Source organism: Aethalodelphis obliquidens, unplaced genomic scaffold, assembly GCF_003676395.1.
Source record: "Aethalodelphis obliquidens isolate GAN/ISIS:26980383/991018 unplaced genomic scaffold, ASM367639v1 scaffold4, whole genome shotgun sequence".
Lineage (NCBI taxonomy): Eukaryota > Metazoa > Chordata > Mammalia > Artiodactyla > Delphinidae > Aethalodelphis > Aethalodelphis obliquidens.
This window is the reverse complement of record NW_020837948.1, coordinates 66,571,832-66,587,789: the sequence shown is the minus strand read 5'-3', so window position 1 is coordinate 66,587,789 and position 15,958 is coordinate 66,571,832. Positions and strand designations below refer to the sequence as shown.

General features: G+C 35.6%; 1 protein-coding gene across 1 annotated transcript in view; it reads left to right on the top strand.

Moving 5' to 3' along the window:
* RNF180 (ring finger protein 180) overlaps positions 1-15,958 on the top strand; it is a 278,165-nt gene that overhangs the window by 207,682 nt on the left and 54,525 nt on the right. Inside the window, exon 6 of the mRNA XM_027101030.1 lies at positions 1,598-1,823. Coding sequence (XP_026956831.1) covers positions 1,598-1,823 — 226 coding nt within the window. The remainder of the gene's footprint in view (positions 1-1,597; positions 1,824-15,958) is intronic.

Genomic DNA, 15,958 nt, shown 5'->3' with positions numbered 1-15,958 from the left:
AGGTAGATTATAGGATGCAAAATAAGACTCTCTTACTGACCTTGGGAAAAAGTAAGAGTTCTTAAATAAGACACAAAAAGTATTAAATCATAAAGGAAAAATGTTCTTTAAAATTAAGAATTTCATTTTATCAAAAAACACTATGAAAAGAATGAAAAGGCAAACCAGAGAAAAGGAAGAAATATTTGCAACACATCTAGCCAGTAACAACAAATAACTAGATTAAGTAAAAATGCTTAAGAAAAATCAGACAAACAATTAAAAAGAATGGCCTAATGCCTCAAATATGTCTTTCATAAAGAGAGAAATTATCAACAAGCAGCAGAAAGAGGAAGCAAAGCCATCTGGATAAATCAAATAGTAGTTTATCCAGTAGAAAGGTTCTTCTGTATTTTCAAGGCTCTGTTTGCCTCATTTGTGTAACTTTTACATTTCATGTAACCTAAAAATATTTATTAAACCCAAGGCTTACTCAAATATTAATCACTGATCTCCATTTTTGACATCCATTAAAGTGAGGAGGAAAGCATCTACACCATGTAGATTCCCATTATGCCTCAGTGGACTGAGGTCAGGCCTGGTTTGAGGAAAATTTCCCAAGGCTCTAACCAAGACTATAGGGCCTTTGAAGAAGAGAGGAGAGAAGGATGGCTATGGTTAATATTTATTGAATATTTGTTATATACCAGACACTTTGCTTAACGCTTTATGTGGATTACCTCATTTAATTCTCACAGCATCCTCATGGATGAGGAATATTGTGATGTTAAGTAACAGGAATTCAGCCACCAGATTTTGTGCTGCTAACCTGAGTGCCTCTTTCCTAACTACAGTTTTTTGTTTGTTTGTTTGTTTGTTTGACATCCTTATTGGAGTATAATTGCTTTACAATGGTGTGTTAGTTTATGCTTTATAACAAATCCTAACTACCTTTTAATAGCGTCTTTCTTAACTGTTCCATTTGGGAGAGAGGAGAGGGATCATCATATTTCCCAGTTACAAGGCTCATCCCAGAATTACTACAAGTTTCTTTGCCTTATCTACTTCCTGACATACCTCAGGCTTTGGCCTTTTATTGGCTTTGAGGTCCAGGAAGGTGCAAAATGTAGAATAAAAACGCTCCATGCATGGTGTGAAGATGAAGTATGACATCCTCTTACCCCCACTTCTCTTCATGTATGAATGCCCATGTAAGGCTTTATAATCTTGCGACAGTCAGCTTATTTGCTGTGGTGGGAGTGGAATAGATAGGGGGAACCTGTCATCCTAGGACCTAACACTTACTTAAGTAGTGCTGGTTAAATAGAGATACAGGTATACTTAATGTGTTCAGGTACTATATTTTAACATGTAGCATTATATAAAAATACTAAAATGAATAATTAAGACTTCTGGGTTTTTCATGTATGTTTCCAGTTTCTTCCCACTTTGCGAGGTAGCATTTCTGTCACTTTGATTATGCACAGAAACAGATATTACCTGTTTCTCATAAATATTTTCATTCATTTTAAGAAAATATAAAATCAGTGTCTCAATTTCTCAAGGCAACCAATCTCATACTGAACTAAGAAAAATTGTCTTTGCTTATGTTTTGCAGACTTTGGATAATGAGATGAGTACAGATGATGACAATGAATATGCAGAAGAAAAGGAGAGCTACATCTGTGCAGTGTGTCTGGATGTTTATTTCAACCCCTACATGTGTTACCCTTGCCACCACATCTTCTGTGAGCCCTGCTTACGGACTCTTGCCAAAGACAATCCCGCAAGCACTCCCTGCCCATTGTGTCGGACAATTATTTCCAGAGTCTTTTTCCAGACAGGTAACTGTTCTCTTTCATTAACACAATTACCTGACTATTTTGACTACCTCTTTGTTGCAGTTCTAAAAGTACTGTATGAATTATCATGAGAAAGTCATTGAAAATCATATACAGCATAATTTGTTACTCTCTAGTTTATAAAACAGTGCTTGCCCAACTCATTAGAACTTGTTAAGATCATAGAATCATAGATGAGAATAGTTTCTCATCTCTAGTCCTCTATTCAATGTTGAGATCTTTTCTAAAGCATCCTAACTAGTTATTGTTCAGCATGTACTTGAACATCTCCAGTGTCAAGGACATTCCATTAAAATTTGAAGCAGCCCTGTTGATTATTTATTCCTCAAATCTGCCTTCCACTACTCCTCATTCTTTGGCCCGTGCTTTTTCCTCTGAAGTCTCAGAGAATAAATCTGTAAATATCTGAGGATAACTATTAGGCCTTTCCCCCAGACTCCAAATCTTCTCAACCTTCTTGTTGTTCTTAAGGCCTTTCTTCTTGAACTAGAATATAGTAAAATTGGAACAAGGATTTATTTACCTAATTATCATGTAAAGATGGAATATAACACAATATTTAAAACATACTAGTGGAGAAAGGAAAAACGAATGAATGTGGAACATAGAAACCTGCTAAGGTGAAAGGGAAGAATGATAGAAGTAAGCAGAGCTGATATTTATTGAGTGCACTACTGTGTGCTAAACCTTAGGGGAGGAAATTTCTATATCCACATTCTCGCCTCAACCATAGAGGAACCAAATGAGGATCAAAGTATGTACTTTATTAATAGTAAAACTGTAGAAAACACATGGCACATTTTTCTTCCGCAAAAGAAAATCCAAGGACCCATCTGCAAGGAAGAATCAGTTTATAAAAATAAGCTTTGCATGCCTTAACCCAACCAGCTGCATGAAGACTTGCAAACCTGGCTTACAGGCTCAGTAATCAAACAGTGAAGAGCAAATATAGCTTTGCCTCTCTGATCTTTGCCTAGTGCATATAGTTTGGAGCACAAAATCACTGCACTGAGCACAGACAGACCTGAAGACAAAAGGACATGCCAAGCACAGTTGACTCTACCCAATAGAGAAACATGGTCAGGGAGTGCAGGCTGTCATCTGTCACACTGGCAGATCACTCTTCCTTTCATGGGGAAGAGCAAGTAAGGAGTGGAGAGAGGGAAGGAAGCAATTCCATGGGAGGACAGAAGCTTACTGGAAGTTCTTCTCTGGCTTACATTGAAGCAGGAAAAATGGGGTTCTTTTCTAGTACTAGATCCCTTGCTAGGTGCTTTGGAATGAATGAAATGTGAAGAGTAACATCTCTTTCTCAGTGTTATCTCTGACCATCTATGCAAGAAAACATTTACTGAAAGCCTGTTTTGAAGGGAAGCATCTAGGCGATGTACATAGTGATTTAGATAGATGTCCCTGCCTTCCATGATCCAGTTTAATGTTGACAGGGATTTTAAAATTGCTTTCCTTAATGTCTTAAAACAATAATGACTTGACTCTCTCTTGGTTCATTTATCAAAGCAACAATGTCATATTTTCCTTTATTTCCAAAATTGGTTCTTCTATATAATAAATCATATTGGGAATATTTATTCCAATGGAGACTAAATTTGGTTGTGCACTGTCATTTAGAAGCTGGTAATAATAATGGGAATATACTACTTAGTTATTTATACCTACCTCAAAAAGATTTGACATGTTTTAAAATATATATGCAATGAAGTAGCAAGGCAAGGGATGTAATGAAGTATTTCGTTTTAATATTCTGTCTGCCTAAGAAAAAATAAAATAAGCATACAATTAAATGATTCTCATGATCGATGGAAAGAAACATACCAACTCCTAAGGGCAAGAGAAGTTTTTTCCAGCACTTTAAAAGAAATTTTTTAATGTGATTTCTAGGCATAGTGAGAGATGGAGTAGGCAGTGTCCTCAAAAACATCCTCAGAGCAAATGCAATATCAGGTGTTCTAACATGGTATCTTATGGTATTCTTTGATAAGAGCTGAGGGCATATCAGAGTATAGATTAGGGAAAGCAACATTGCCAGTAGCCAAAAAAAAAATAAAATAAAATAAAATATATATATATATATATATAGAGTCTGGTTTTCCTATAAAAATAACTTCTAAAATTATGTAAGTAATACAATTTCATTATAGAAAAATCAGAGTATACAAATAAAATTATAAGCTCAAAATCCTCCATAGTCCTACCATTTAAAGATAACATCATTTATCGAGTATTCTTTCAGAATATTTTATATCCATATACTTAATCATTTTTTTTTGTAAAATGTTCATTTTGAACATAAGGCTTTTGACCTGCTTTTGTTTTACTTTTTAAAAATTAGTTATTTATTTATTTTATTTATTTTGTCTGAGCTGGGTCTTAGTTGCAGCAGCAAGATCTTTAGTTGCATCATGCGAACTCGTAGTTGCAGCATGCATGTGCTCTCTAGTTCCCCGACCAGGGATTGAACCCGGGCCCCCTACATTGGGAGCGCAGAGTCTTACCCACTGGACCACCAGGGAATTCCCTTGTTTTACTTTAAATTCTTGTGATTATATCATTATCTACTTAAGCTATCTACTATTTAGTTTACTTGTTTATCATTCCTTTTTTTGCTGATATATATGGATAAATATTTGCACACATCTCCGAGCATTTCCTTGTAATGGATTTCCAGGAGTAGAATTGGTAGTTAAAGTCTGTACGTGTTTTAAGGCTATGTATATGTTACAAAATTATGCTCCAAAATTATTGCAAGCAGCAATATAATGAGCTTATTTTCTCAACACTCTGGACTATCCTTTTTTTTCCTTTTAAATCCCTTACCATGTCCTTTGCTGATTTTTCTTTTGGTCTGTTCATCGTTTTCTTGTTTATTGCAAGAGGATTTTTTTTTCAGTAATGTCAGCTTTTGTCATATGTGGCAAATCGCTTTCCTATTTTGTCATATGTACTTGAATTATGTTTATTATATTTTATGAATGTGCAGAACTTCTATATTTTATGTAGTCTTATGTAGCAACCTTTGCCTTTATTATTTCTAATTTCAAAGTTAGGTATTGAAAGGCCTTATCCACTACAGAATTACAGTAAATCCCCTACATATGAATGAGTTGTGTTCTGAGAGCACATTCGTAAGTCCAATTTGTTTGTTAAGTCCAACAAAGTTAGCCTAGGTACCCAACTAACACAATCAGCTATATAGTACTGTACTGTAATAGGCTTATAATACTTTTCACACAAATAATACATAAAAAACAAAGAAACACAAAAATAGAACATTTTTAATCTTACAGTACAGTACCTTGAAAAGTACAGTAGTACCAGCTACATCACCACTGCTTTTACGCTTGCTTCCAGACATCCTGAGCTTGAAATAAAGATACTGTACTACTGCACTCTATACAGTACTGTACAGTAAAATACACAAAAGTACAACCACTTGTAGAGGATGCGCACATGTGATAACATACGCCAGACATGTGAGCTAACTTATGTGATTGGACATGTGAACACACGATCGCATATTTGAAAGTTCGCAACTTGAAGGTACGTATGTAGGGGACTTACTGTTTATAAATAGTCTCTTTACCTATATTTATTTTGGATTTCATATTGTCCTCATTTCCCTGCTCTTAATTCCAGTCCATTTATTATGGTGTGCGGTTTGGTTAAAAATATAGTACCTTTCAAAAGCAAAACAAGAAAACCACAAACAAAAAATAATAATAATAAATCTTGCAAAATAGTGTTTTACTAATTTAGAAAGAATAAACAGCTTAAGTCATAATTTAAAAAAATATATAGTCCCTTTATTCCGTGTCTGTAAGCATTTATCCCACTAACATTTATTGAACAATTCATTTTTTTTCTATGCTGATTGAACTGCCTTTTTTAGGTAATGAAGATAATTACTAAAATGTTTCTGTGTTTTTTGGCAGCTGTTCTTTTCCATTCATATTTCTATCTTGCCCTATACCATTACTTCGGTCTTATAATTATTTTAGCTTTATGTTTTAATAACTCACAAGTGAATTAATTTTATAAGTTGTTTGGGGAATAATTCACATTTTTAATTGACATTTTTATAACATTGTTATAATATTATAACATTGTTATAATATTGAAAGCATATTGCCTCTCAATAACATTTCTGTAATTTCCTTTCAAATGGCACAGCAAAATTCTTATTAGCTTTATGCCTGTATTTTTTTTTTTTTTTTTTGCTGTACACGGGCCTCTCACTGTTGTGTCCTCTCCCGTTGCGGAGCACAGGCTCCGGACGCGCGGGCCCAGCCGCTCCGCAGCATGTGGGATCCTCCCGGACCGGGGCAGGAACCCGTGTACCCTGCATCGGCAGGCGGACTCTCAACCACTGCGCCACCAGGGAAGCCCTATGCCTGTATACTTTTGTTGCTGCAATTGTAAATGGGATTTTTTTCCTCTTCTGGTTTCAGCTGCTTTTGTTGATATTTTGGGAGAAAGTCAGTTTCCAGTCTTACACTATTCTGTTAACTTTACTGAACCCTGAGAGTTATTTATTAAGTGAATGAATTAATCATCTCAGCTACCTAATGTCACCATTCCAATTGTGTACAAACCAGGGGACAGTTATTATCAAAGATTAAAGTGGGAAGGTTGTCATTTTCTAAAGGAACTGAAGATATTTGGCAAATGAATAAGGGGTTAGTTGTAATTTAGAGTAGTTCAGTGGATAGAGTTATGATGAAATTCCTTCCAGATTTATTCCATAGAGTGTGCTTAGGAAAATAATGATTTAAACCACTCTCAATATAACATTCAGTATTTCATGTGATTTTGCTTATATTTCTTAACACTGTTAGATGTGATCTTGATAAAGTACTTGATACACTAGAAGTTGAGAATTTGAAGTGGGAGAGCATATATAGAAGACAGGGTGGAAGGCATTAATATCATTTGTTAGTGGAGGTCAAGATAATACTGTCAAAAGTTAACAGAGTGGCATAGACATATATATACTACCAAATGTAAAATAGATAGCTAGTGGGAAGCAGCTGCATAGCACGGGAGATCAACTCGGTGCTTTGTGACCACCTAGAGGGTTGGGATAGGGAGGGAGGGAGGGAGATGCAAGAGGGAGGAGATATGGGGATATATGTATAGCTGATGCACGTTGTTATCAAGCAGAAACTAACACACCATTGTAAAGCAATTATACTCCAATAAAGATGTTTAAAAAAAAAGTTAAATAAATAAATAAAACTAGCAAATATGGGGAAAAAAGTTAACACAAAAGCATACAAAAAAATAGGTAGTAGACACTATTGGTTGCTAATTTATATCCATTACATCTTTCTTCCTAACATACCCTGAGTTTTATTCCAGTATTTAACTCCCTCAGCATAGGTCAGGTGGCTCCTGGGTAGATGAACCCATCTTTGGCTTTTTGGTAATCTATTCCTTTTGCCAGTGATAGGTTCATAAATGGGCATGTGTTTCACTTCTGAGTGATGAGGTGAGACTAAAATTTGCCTTTACTCTTAAGACATGAGATGGAAAAGCTAGTTTCTTCCCCATTGGACATAAACAAGAAGGTGTGTAATAGGGATAATTACTGGCAGCCATCTTATGAGCAAGTGGGGAACCAGCTGAGTATAAAGTCTTTATTTTGGATAGTAAAACTAAAGAAAGAAATGAACAAGGGGTCTTGATGACATTGTTTAACCACCAAGTCAGCCAGGTTTGAAGCCTACCCTACCTTTGAATTTTCTATTACATGAAATATTAAATTTATTAATTAACTAAGGCAATTTGAATAAATTTTCTATTAGTGTACACCAAGAGCATCCTAACTGATGAAAGCATACTAATAATGAAGGTAGACAATATAGAAACTAAAAATGATATTATTCACAAAAATTTGAGAGGTGAGAAGGGAAGAAGATATTGCAAAAGACCCAAATCCTCCTAGAAGGAAGTCAATATTATTTAAAGTTGATAAATTAAGAAATAGTGAAGAAGATTTCTGGAATGGTAACGTGAGAAGCTTCATGGATCCTCACTCCAGCAAAACAACTGTTTAACTGGTGAAATGATTTTTATTTCATTTAAGTCTATGGAAATTGTCCTAAGGATGTACAGCAAATAGAAAAACATTTATTTTTTTAAAAATCTACTGAAGTCTACCATTATACTCAGTAAGAATATAGAGAGCCTGTCACATTTAGAAATTCAGATGCAAAGGCATGAATTTGGAACCCTCCCTCACACTATGAACACACACACACACACACACACACAAACACACACACATACATACACAAATTAACTTAAAATGGAACAAAGACCTAAATGTAAGAGATAAAAATATAAAACTCTTAGAAGACAACATAGGTGTAAATATTTTTTGAAATTGTATTGGGCTATGGTTTCTTAGATATGACACCTAAAGCACAAACAGCCAAAAAAGAAATAGATGAATCAGACTTCATCAAAGTAAAAAACTTCTCTGCTTAAAGGGATACTATCAAGAAAGTGAAAAGATAACCACAGGATAAACGCAAATATTTGTAAGTCATATATGTGACAAGGATCTAGTATCTAGAATATATAAAGAACTGTTACAACTCAAGAATTAAAAAACAAATAACCCTATTTTAAAATGGACAAAGAGTTTGAATAGACAGTTCTCCAAAGAAGATATAAAGATGGCCAATAAGCATGAAAAAATGCTCAATATCATTAGTCATTAGTTGCAAATCCAAACTATAATGAGATATCACTTCACAGTAACTAGGATGGCTATAGTTAAAAAGATAGGGTTTCCCTGGTGGTGCAGTGGTTAAGAGTCCGCCTGCCGATGCAGGGGACACGGGTTCGTGCCCCGGTCCGGGAAGATCCCACATGCCGCGGAGCAGCTGGTCCCGTGAGCCATGGCCACTGAGCCTGCGCTCCGCAACGGGAGAAACCAAAAAGGGGAGGGCCCCACAACCCAAAAAAAAAAAAAAAAAAAGATAGACAACAACAAGTGTTGACAAGGATATGGAGAAATTGGAACTCATATATTGCTGGTTGGAGTATAAAATGGCAAAGTCACTTTGGAAAACAGCAGAATAAGTTTTGCACATGGAAGACTCTAAGCCTGCTTGTGAGATTGGGAAAAGTTCTGGTGTTAACTAGAGTTCTTTTGTCTGTGGAGATGAAAAAGAATCCAGGATGGGCAGAGCTGAGGAGAAAGACCTCTGGATAGGGAAGACCTTTCTTATTCATTGACTGACAGCCTCATTCTTTCAGACAAGGAACTCCCACATCAGCACCCCAACAGTAGGTCTGTTCAGAGAGGTGCTACATGCTGTATAACAGGATCTGCAGGCCACCTTCATCAGCAGGCTGAGGAAGGGAAAAGGCTATGTCTTACGAGCATTAAATGGAGAGAGGGTCATCCAAGTGAGGGGGGAGGAATCCCTCAGCCAAGGAGATTATGGTTTCGTTGTGAAGGAAGGCATCATATTTTTTTGAATTGACTTTATGACTGAAGCCTTCAAATGAAGCATGTCACTGCCCCTATTGTGGACTGACTCTGAAGAACACTGGTATGGGCAGTCCTACGATAGACTCAGTGTTCATTGTTCAGGGATCCCAGCCCATGCTCATGTGGAAGATACAAGTGTCTCGGGTACTGCATAGGGAGCCACAGGGTCAGTACAACTTAACTCTAATTGTGAAGTCACTCACTGCTCTCACCTCATTCAGATGTACCCACACCTCAGCAAGGAGGATTTCTACCCTTGTTCCACTATTTTCCTCCATTCAACGTCTGTCTCCTTTTTTGACCACCCACCCCATGCCACTACTCTTGTGCCTTTACATGGTGGAACTAGATGCTGATAAGAAGAAGTGCTGGTGAATTCCATTGGAAAAAAAGGAAAAGAAAATGGCTAAGTCCTCACCTTGTGTGTAGAAGTCCCTAAGTAAGTAAAGAAATGACATTTAACCTAATCTAGGATTTTAAGCATAAAGCAGCCTTATGATATTTTTCACCAGGGATATTTTGGCTGTCACAATAATATGAGGATGCTACTGGCATCTAGTGAGCAGGGGTAGGGATGACAGATATCCTGCAGTGTTTGGGCCAGTCCCACACAGTGACGAATTATCCAGTATTCTGTCTGACTTTTAGATGTCCTGCTGAGCTTTATCCAGGACATACAGCTCATCCAAAAGAACATCACACTTCCTCTTTTTATCCACTGTGACAACCTGTAATTGGTCTTGTTCTATTGTCCCTATTCCCATTAACGGCATTTCATACTTTCTCTTATTCTATACCAAAAAATCTGGTCTGTTAATTCTTATGCTAATAGTGGTTTTGTTCTTGCGTTCATCCATGAAATTTTTCATTTTTTCATTTTTCTGTTCATCTTGTACAGAATCATTACTGCCTCCAAAATCCAAAGTTGTTCATTTTTTTTTATTGAGGTATAGTGGATTTACAATGCTGTGCCAGTCTCTGCTGTACAGCAAAGTGACTCAATTATACACAGACATTCTTTTTTTCTTTATATTCTTTTCCATTATGGGTTTATCACAGGATATTGAATATAATTCCCTATGCTATATACTAGGACCTTGTTGTTTATCCATCCTATATATAATAGTTTATATGTGCTAATCCCAAACTCCCAGTCCCTCCTCCACCCCCCTCCCCCTTGGCAACTGCAAGTCTGTTCTTTATGTCTGTGAGTCTTTCTGTTTTGCAGATAGGTTCATTTGTACCATATTTTAGATTGCATATACAAGTGATATCATATGGTATTTGTCTTTCTCTTTCTGACTTCACTCAGTATGATAATCTCTAGCTGCGTCCATGTTGGTGCAAATGGCATTATTTTGTTCTTTTTTTATGGCTGAGTAGTATTCCATTGTATATATGTACAAACTCATTCTTTATCAGTAGGAGTATCTATTTCATGATGTCTTTTAGTGTAGTCACTCTTGTGTATTAATGTATGGAAAAAATATATTTTATTATAAAAAAGAAATAGAAAAATAAGCATAATGATTAGAGCAGTGTTTCTCAAATTTCTCTCATTTTCCTACCACCTTTACAATTTTTACTGTATCCACATACCACCAGAATTACTTTTTTACTTAAGGATTTTCTTCATATCAACACACGTTTTTAAAAAAAATACTTATTTTAGCCTCATCCTTAACAATTTGTGAATTTATGTATTTGATGTTCTAGTTTATACATTTCTTCTAATATACATTAAAATAAATAGGTAACTATGAAAATTTTTAAATTTTTCATTCAATTTCATCCTAAATCCTTTCACATATGGCTAGTGGTCTGCAAACCAAGTGTTGAAAAACACTGCCTTGAAGGAGGTTAATGGAGGTTAATCTCCAGAAAAAAGCTTGAAAACAGGAATATTTAAAACAGTCCCTGGGGATTGTGAGTGGAGCTAGATATAGAGGGAGTGGAATAGATCTTCATTGTTGTTTTGGTTTTGGTTTTGGTTTTTCGAGCCTTTTAACATCATTTGGATCTTTTCAAACCATGGGCATGTTACTTTGACAGTTTTTAAAAATAAATAAGTAAACCGAAGTGCAGCATTAAATATGATTGTGGGCAGGGAGGATGGAGTCCTGTTTCTTTTCATACAGAAGACAGAGAATCATGGATTCTTTGAAGCCAAGAATGGATGCTGTGATAACCTTTTTTTTTTTAACATCTTTATTGGAGTATAATTGCTTTACAATGGTGTGTTAATTTCTGCTTTATAACAAATTGAATCAGCTATACATATACTTATATCCCCATATCCCCTCCCTCTTGCATCTCCCTCACTCCCACCCTCCCTATCCCACCCCTCTAGGTGGTCACAAAGCACCAAGCTGATCTCCCTGTGCTATGTGGCTGCTTCCCACTAACTATCTGTTTTGAAGATCCACTAGTATATCCCTATCCATAGGCTTTCAAAAGCCTTTTTCTAAATCTTGAAGTGTAACTTTAAATACAAAATAATAACAGTATACATCATAACAGTACAAAGTACTTAGCATTTTGTCTTTATCATACTAAGAGCACAATAAAGGTTATTGTTGAATTGGGCTTAATTTAGTAGATCTCCTCTTGGCCTTATTATTCCTCTAACAGAGGGTAAACTAGTTATTCTTGGGTAATGAAACAGTTGCTGAAATAATTCTTAATGCTCCAGAGTCTTAAAGGATATCAATAAGCGCAACTTAAACACAAGATGGCTGAGATGAAAGCTTGGATAAATTCTCTAACCTAAGAAGGTCTTATAGTACTAGCAGATTTCTCCTGGGCCAAAGGGTTAAAGTATTTGTAACAACTCTTTTCCTATTCAGGTATAAAAATGATGGGTATAAAATATTGCAGTACCAAATATTAAGTGGAATTATTACATTAAAATGGATAAAATTTTAACTGTAGTTTATCTACCTAATGAAATAGGAACTCCTAAATATTAACATCAGTTAAGCGTAAATTATATTCTGTAATGACTTGTATATTGTAAAATCCATAGCTCCACCTTGACAAAGTGTCAAATATAGAATTTTTGTTTTTGGTTTGGTTTGGTCCCTGTTGTATGTGCCTCTGTCATCAGGCTACATATTTAGTTGGAGATGGAACTTCCTAACTAGATTTTAACTTTGAACAGTTCACTAGGAAAGGGTAAGAAAATCAGGTTAAAATTTATATTCAGAGCATACATAGATAAATATTCATAAGTATTAATGAGATACTCCTGGTTGGTCTCTCTTTCGAACATTCAGAGTTCCTCTTGCCACCAAATCACATAGGACATGCAGTTACTAGGAGACCTTGCAGCCGCCCTAGGGTGAGAACCTGCCAGGTCTGAAGAGTTGGTTCTGAGGCTTATCTTACTCATATTTCTTTGAGTCAAAGTAGTCATATTCTGTTAAATGCAAGCTGCAATAGCAGACTCCAGTTTTCTCTAACTGGTAGCGTTCCCCTCATAGATGAACCTTTCTGGGTGCTCACATGGGTATAAAATGAGTTTCACTAGGAGAATTAGGGTCCCTTACAAGTGAGACTTTCTTGCCCCTCTTGCAGAGGTGCAGATCAAGCATTGCCCTTGAAACCCTGAAGACAGTTTTAAGATAGTTTATAGATTTTCATTGATATCTAGTAAAGTGAGCTCAAATGTCAATATATTAGCCCTTCTCTGTTCCTGTGTAAGGGAAAGACCTCAAATCCCCTTGAAGCAGCATCCTCACTCAATTTTACTCCTGCTGCTGTAAAACAATACAAAGAAAACTATCTTAGATTGTATATTCTTGAAAAATTACTATTTTTCATCATATTAAATATATAAACATATAGATCAACATATTAAAGAAGAGTGAGATGAGACTAATCTAAAAGTTCTAAAGATCATCTCACAAGAGGTTACTTAAACTAAATGCTATGTTTAAAAAATGAGGGTTAAGCATCAACTGGTAAAGATTATTTTGTTAGAAATCTCCCTTTTTATACAAATACCCACTGATTGGGACTCTTCATTCACAATCTTGTCTATTCCTTGCAAATGTCCTTTATTGTACATTAATCTCCTGGAACCAAATAATGCCTGTGAACAAGCATGTCCCGTGCCTGTTGAAATGAAGGAAAGTTGGATTTCCACTTAAAATCAGGGCTCATGCTATATATATAAAATGCAAAACTCTTGGAGAAATAGTCTTTTTTTTTAACTTTTATTAAAACATGCTTCAAATTTCTTTTTGTCAAATCATCTTTTTGCAAGTTGCATCTTTGTGAAAAATGCAATATTATGTATCAAACAACATAGGACTCAGAAGGGAATTGTAGGGAAAAAAAGCTTTCATTATAATGAGACATAATTTTAAGTAGGTAAACAAGGCCTTTAATAATCTAAATGAGCTGGGTGGACACATATATCCTAGGCTTTTAAATTAGAACATAATACCACTGGGTCCATCTAAATGACTGTGCCCTGTATTTATAATAATACTCTTATTATATTCCCCTCGTTAATAGGACCCTAAGGCCTGAATTAACCCTATCATGGCACTTACCTCATAACTTAATGGTTACCTATTTACTAGATAGGATTTAATGCAGGTACTATGCCTGTTTCACAGTTTTAACTCTTATACTTAGCAGAATGCTTAAAACTATTACTAACAAATATTTGCTTAATTATAATTAGTTGTTTAAATATAAAATTGCCCATATTGAAGCATAAAGCAGAAATCAGAGTTACACTACCCTATTGGTACTGCCTGTAGTTCAAAATTGCGCTGTGTATGTGGTTGTTCTTATTTTATTCTTTATGATACGCTACAGTGAAACTCATGGTAATATACACTGTAATAATGTGAATTATGTTTTTATGTAGTTGGTGATTGACTCCTGCATTCAGCCAAGTCAAGAAGACTGGAACTCTTATCTTAACACTTATTTACTATTTCTATGATAGTGTCACACAAAGATGCTGCTGTTTCCACTGGTACTGCCACCACATTTAACTAAATGTACCATTTGAGTAGACTTCAGAATCTTTCCAGGATATTCAGGGTTTTGTCTTTTTCTAGCATATTGAATGATATGAAATGTTGATTACATCTAATACATTATAATGTATATTGTATTAAGAAGCCTCTACTCCCTAAGAGGTAGGGTTGGCAAAGGAGGAGATAAAGGTAGTTTTTATCACCTTTTACTCCAAGCCCTACAGCTTGGTCTGCCTTCAGATTTTTCTCAGTGCTTCTTCCAAATAATTCTGAGAAAGGTAGTACTGAATATTTTTTTTTGTTGCAATATCCTGGAGTTCCAAGTTCAAATGCCACTAGAATGAAGCAACACTGTTCTATAGAAAGAACAACATCCTTGGGTAAGGTTTGTACAGTTTATACCAGAGTGATATAAGGTTTAACCTATTTAAATAAATTCAGGTAATTTTAGAACAGAAGAGGATTTAAGGTCATTTCATCCAGTGGTTATCAAATTTGACTGTGCATCAGAATCACCCAAGGAACCTGTAGAAAGCACAGACTCCTAGGTCACATCCACAGCAATTCTGCTTCAGTAATATCTGGGTAAGGTCCTAGAATTTGTCTTTTTAACAAGTGCCCTCAGCAATTTTGATGCATAGCCAGGCTCCAGACGTGTATTTTGGAATCAGTGATCTAGTACAATGCCCAGCAGACAGGAATTACATTTAATTAATTTCTATATTTATAGCTATACCAGTAAAGTGCTAGACACATAGCTATTGCAAAATAAATGTTTGCCAGAGATAGGGTAGAAAGTGAGTACAAAGAGAAGTTCAACAACCTGCGAAAGGTGCCACAGTTAAGAAGCATTAGAACCCAGTTCTTATTTGCCCCAGAAATGGAGGGATAAGGGCTTCTAGGTCCTCTTTTCTCCAAAGGCCTTTCAGATCAGTGTAATAAATAAAATCTTCCAACATCTCATAAGATTATGTTATGGACACATGTATTTATGTTCAACAAAATGTTGTAGGTATATCTCCCATCTCATTTTGCACATTTTAGTAATTTCTCTGATCATAGTTTTTGTAGGTATTATAAATATTTTTATGAACCCTTTTTTTCTTTGGTGCATTAATCACATGGGTTTGTTATGTAGGTTAAAAGTGCATTGTGTAATAAGTTCCTTGAAGCTAGAAAACAAAAATATCACAGTTATCATTATTACTTTTACCTCTCTCATGTATCGTCTAAGAGAAGTTTGATTTGTGACCAGCTTTCAAAACTGCACTTATTGGCCAACTCTTACAAGAATGTCTTTTTGATCTGGTTTACTGAAATCAATTACACTTCCAAATAAGTTTTCATTTTAAGAGAGGGCAGTGCAGTGGCATCCTCTGGTTATTGCATCAACATTTTAGAGCATGGCTACAAGCTCTCCAGAAGGAGGAGGAGGTGGAGAGGAGAAATAGAAAGGAGGGGAATAAGAATTCTTGAGTTTCAAACTCTTCACCTTGGTTTATATTATCTCCCACACAAAATCATTTACCCACCACACTGGTCTTACTTTTAAAGGCATTTAGGAAGTTGTGAGTCAATTTGCCCTAGAGTTAATTGTT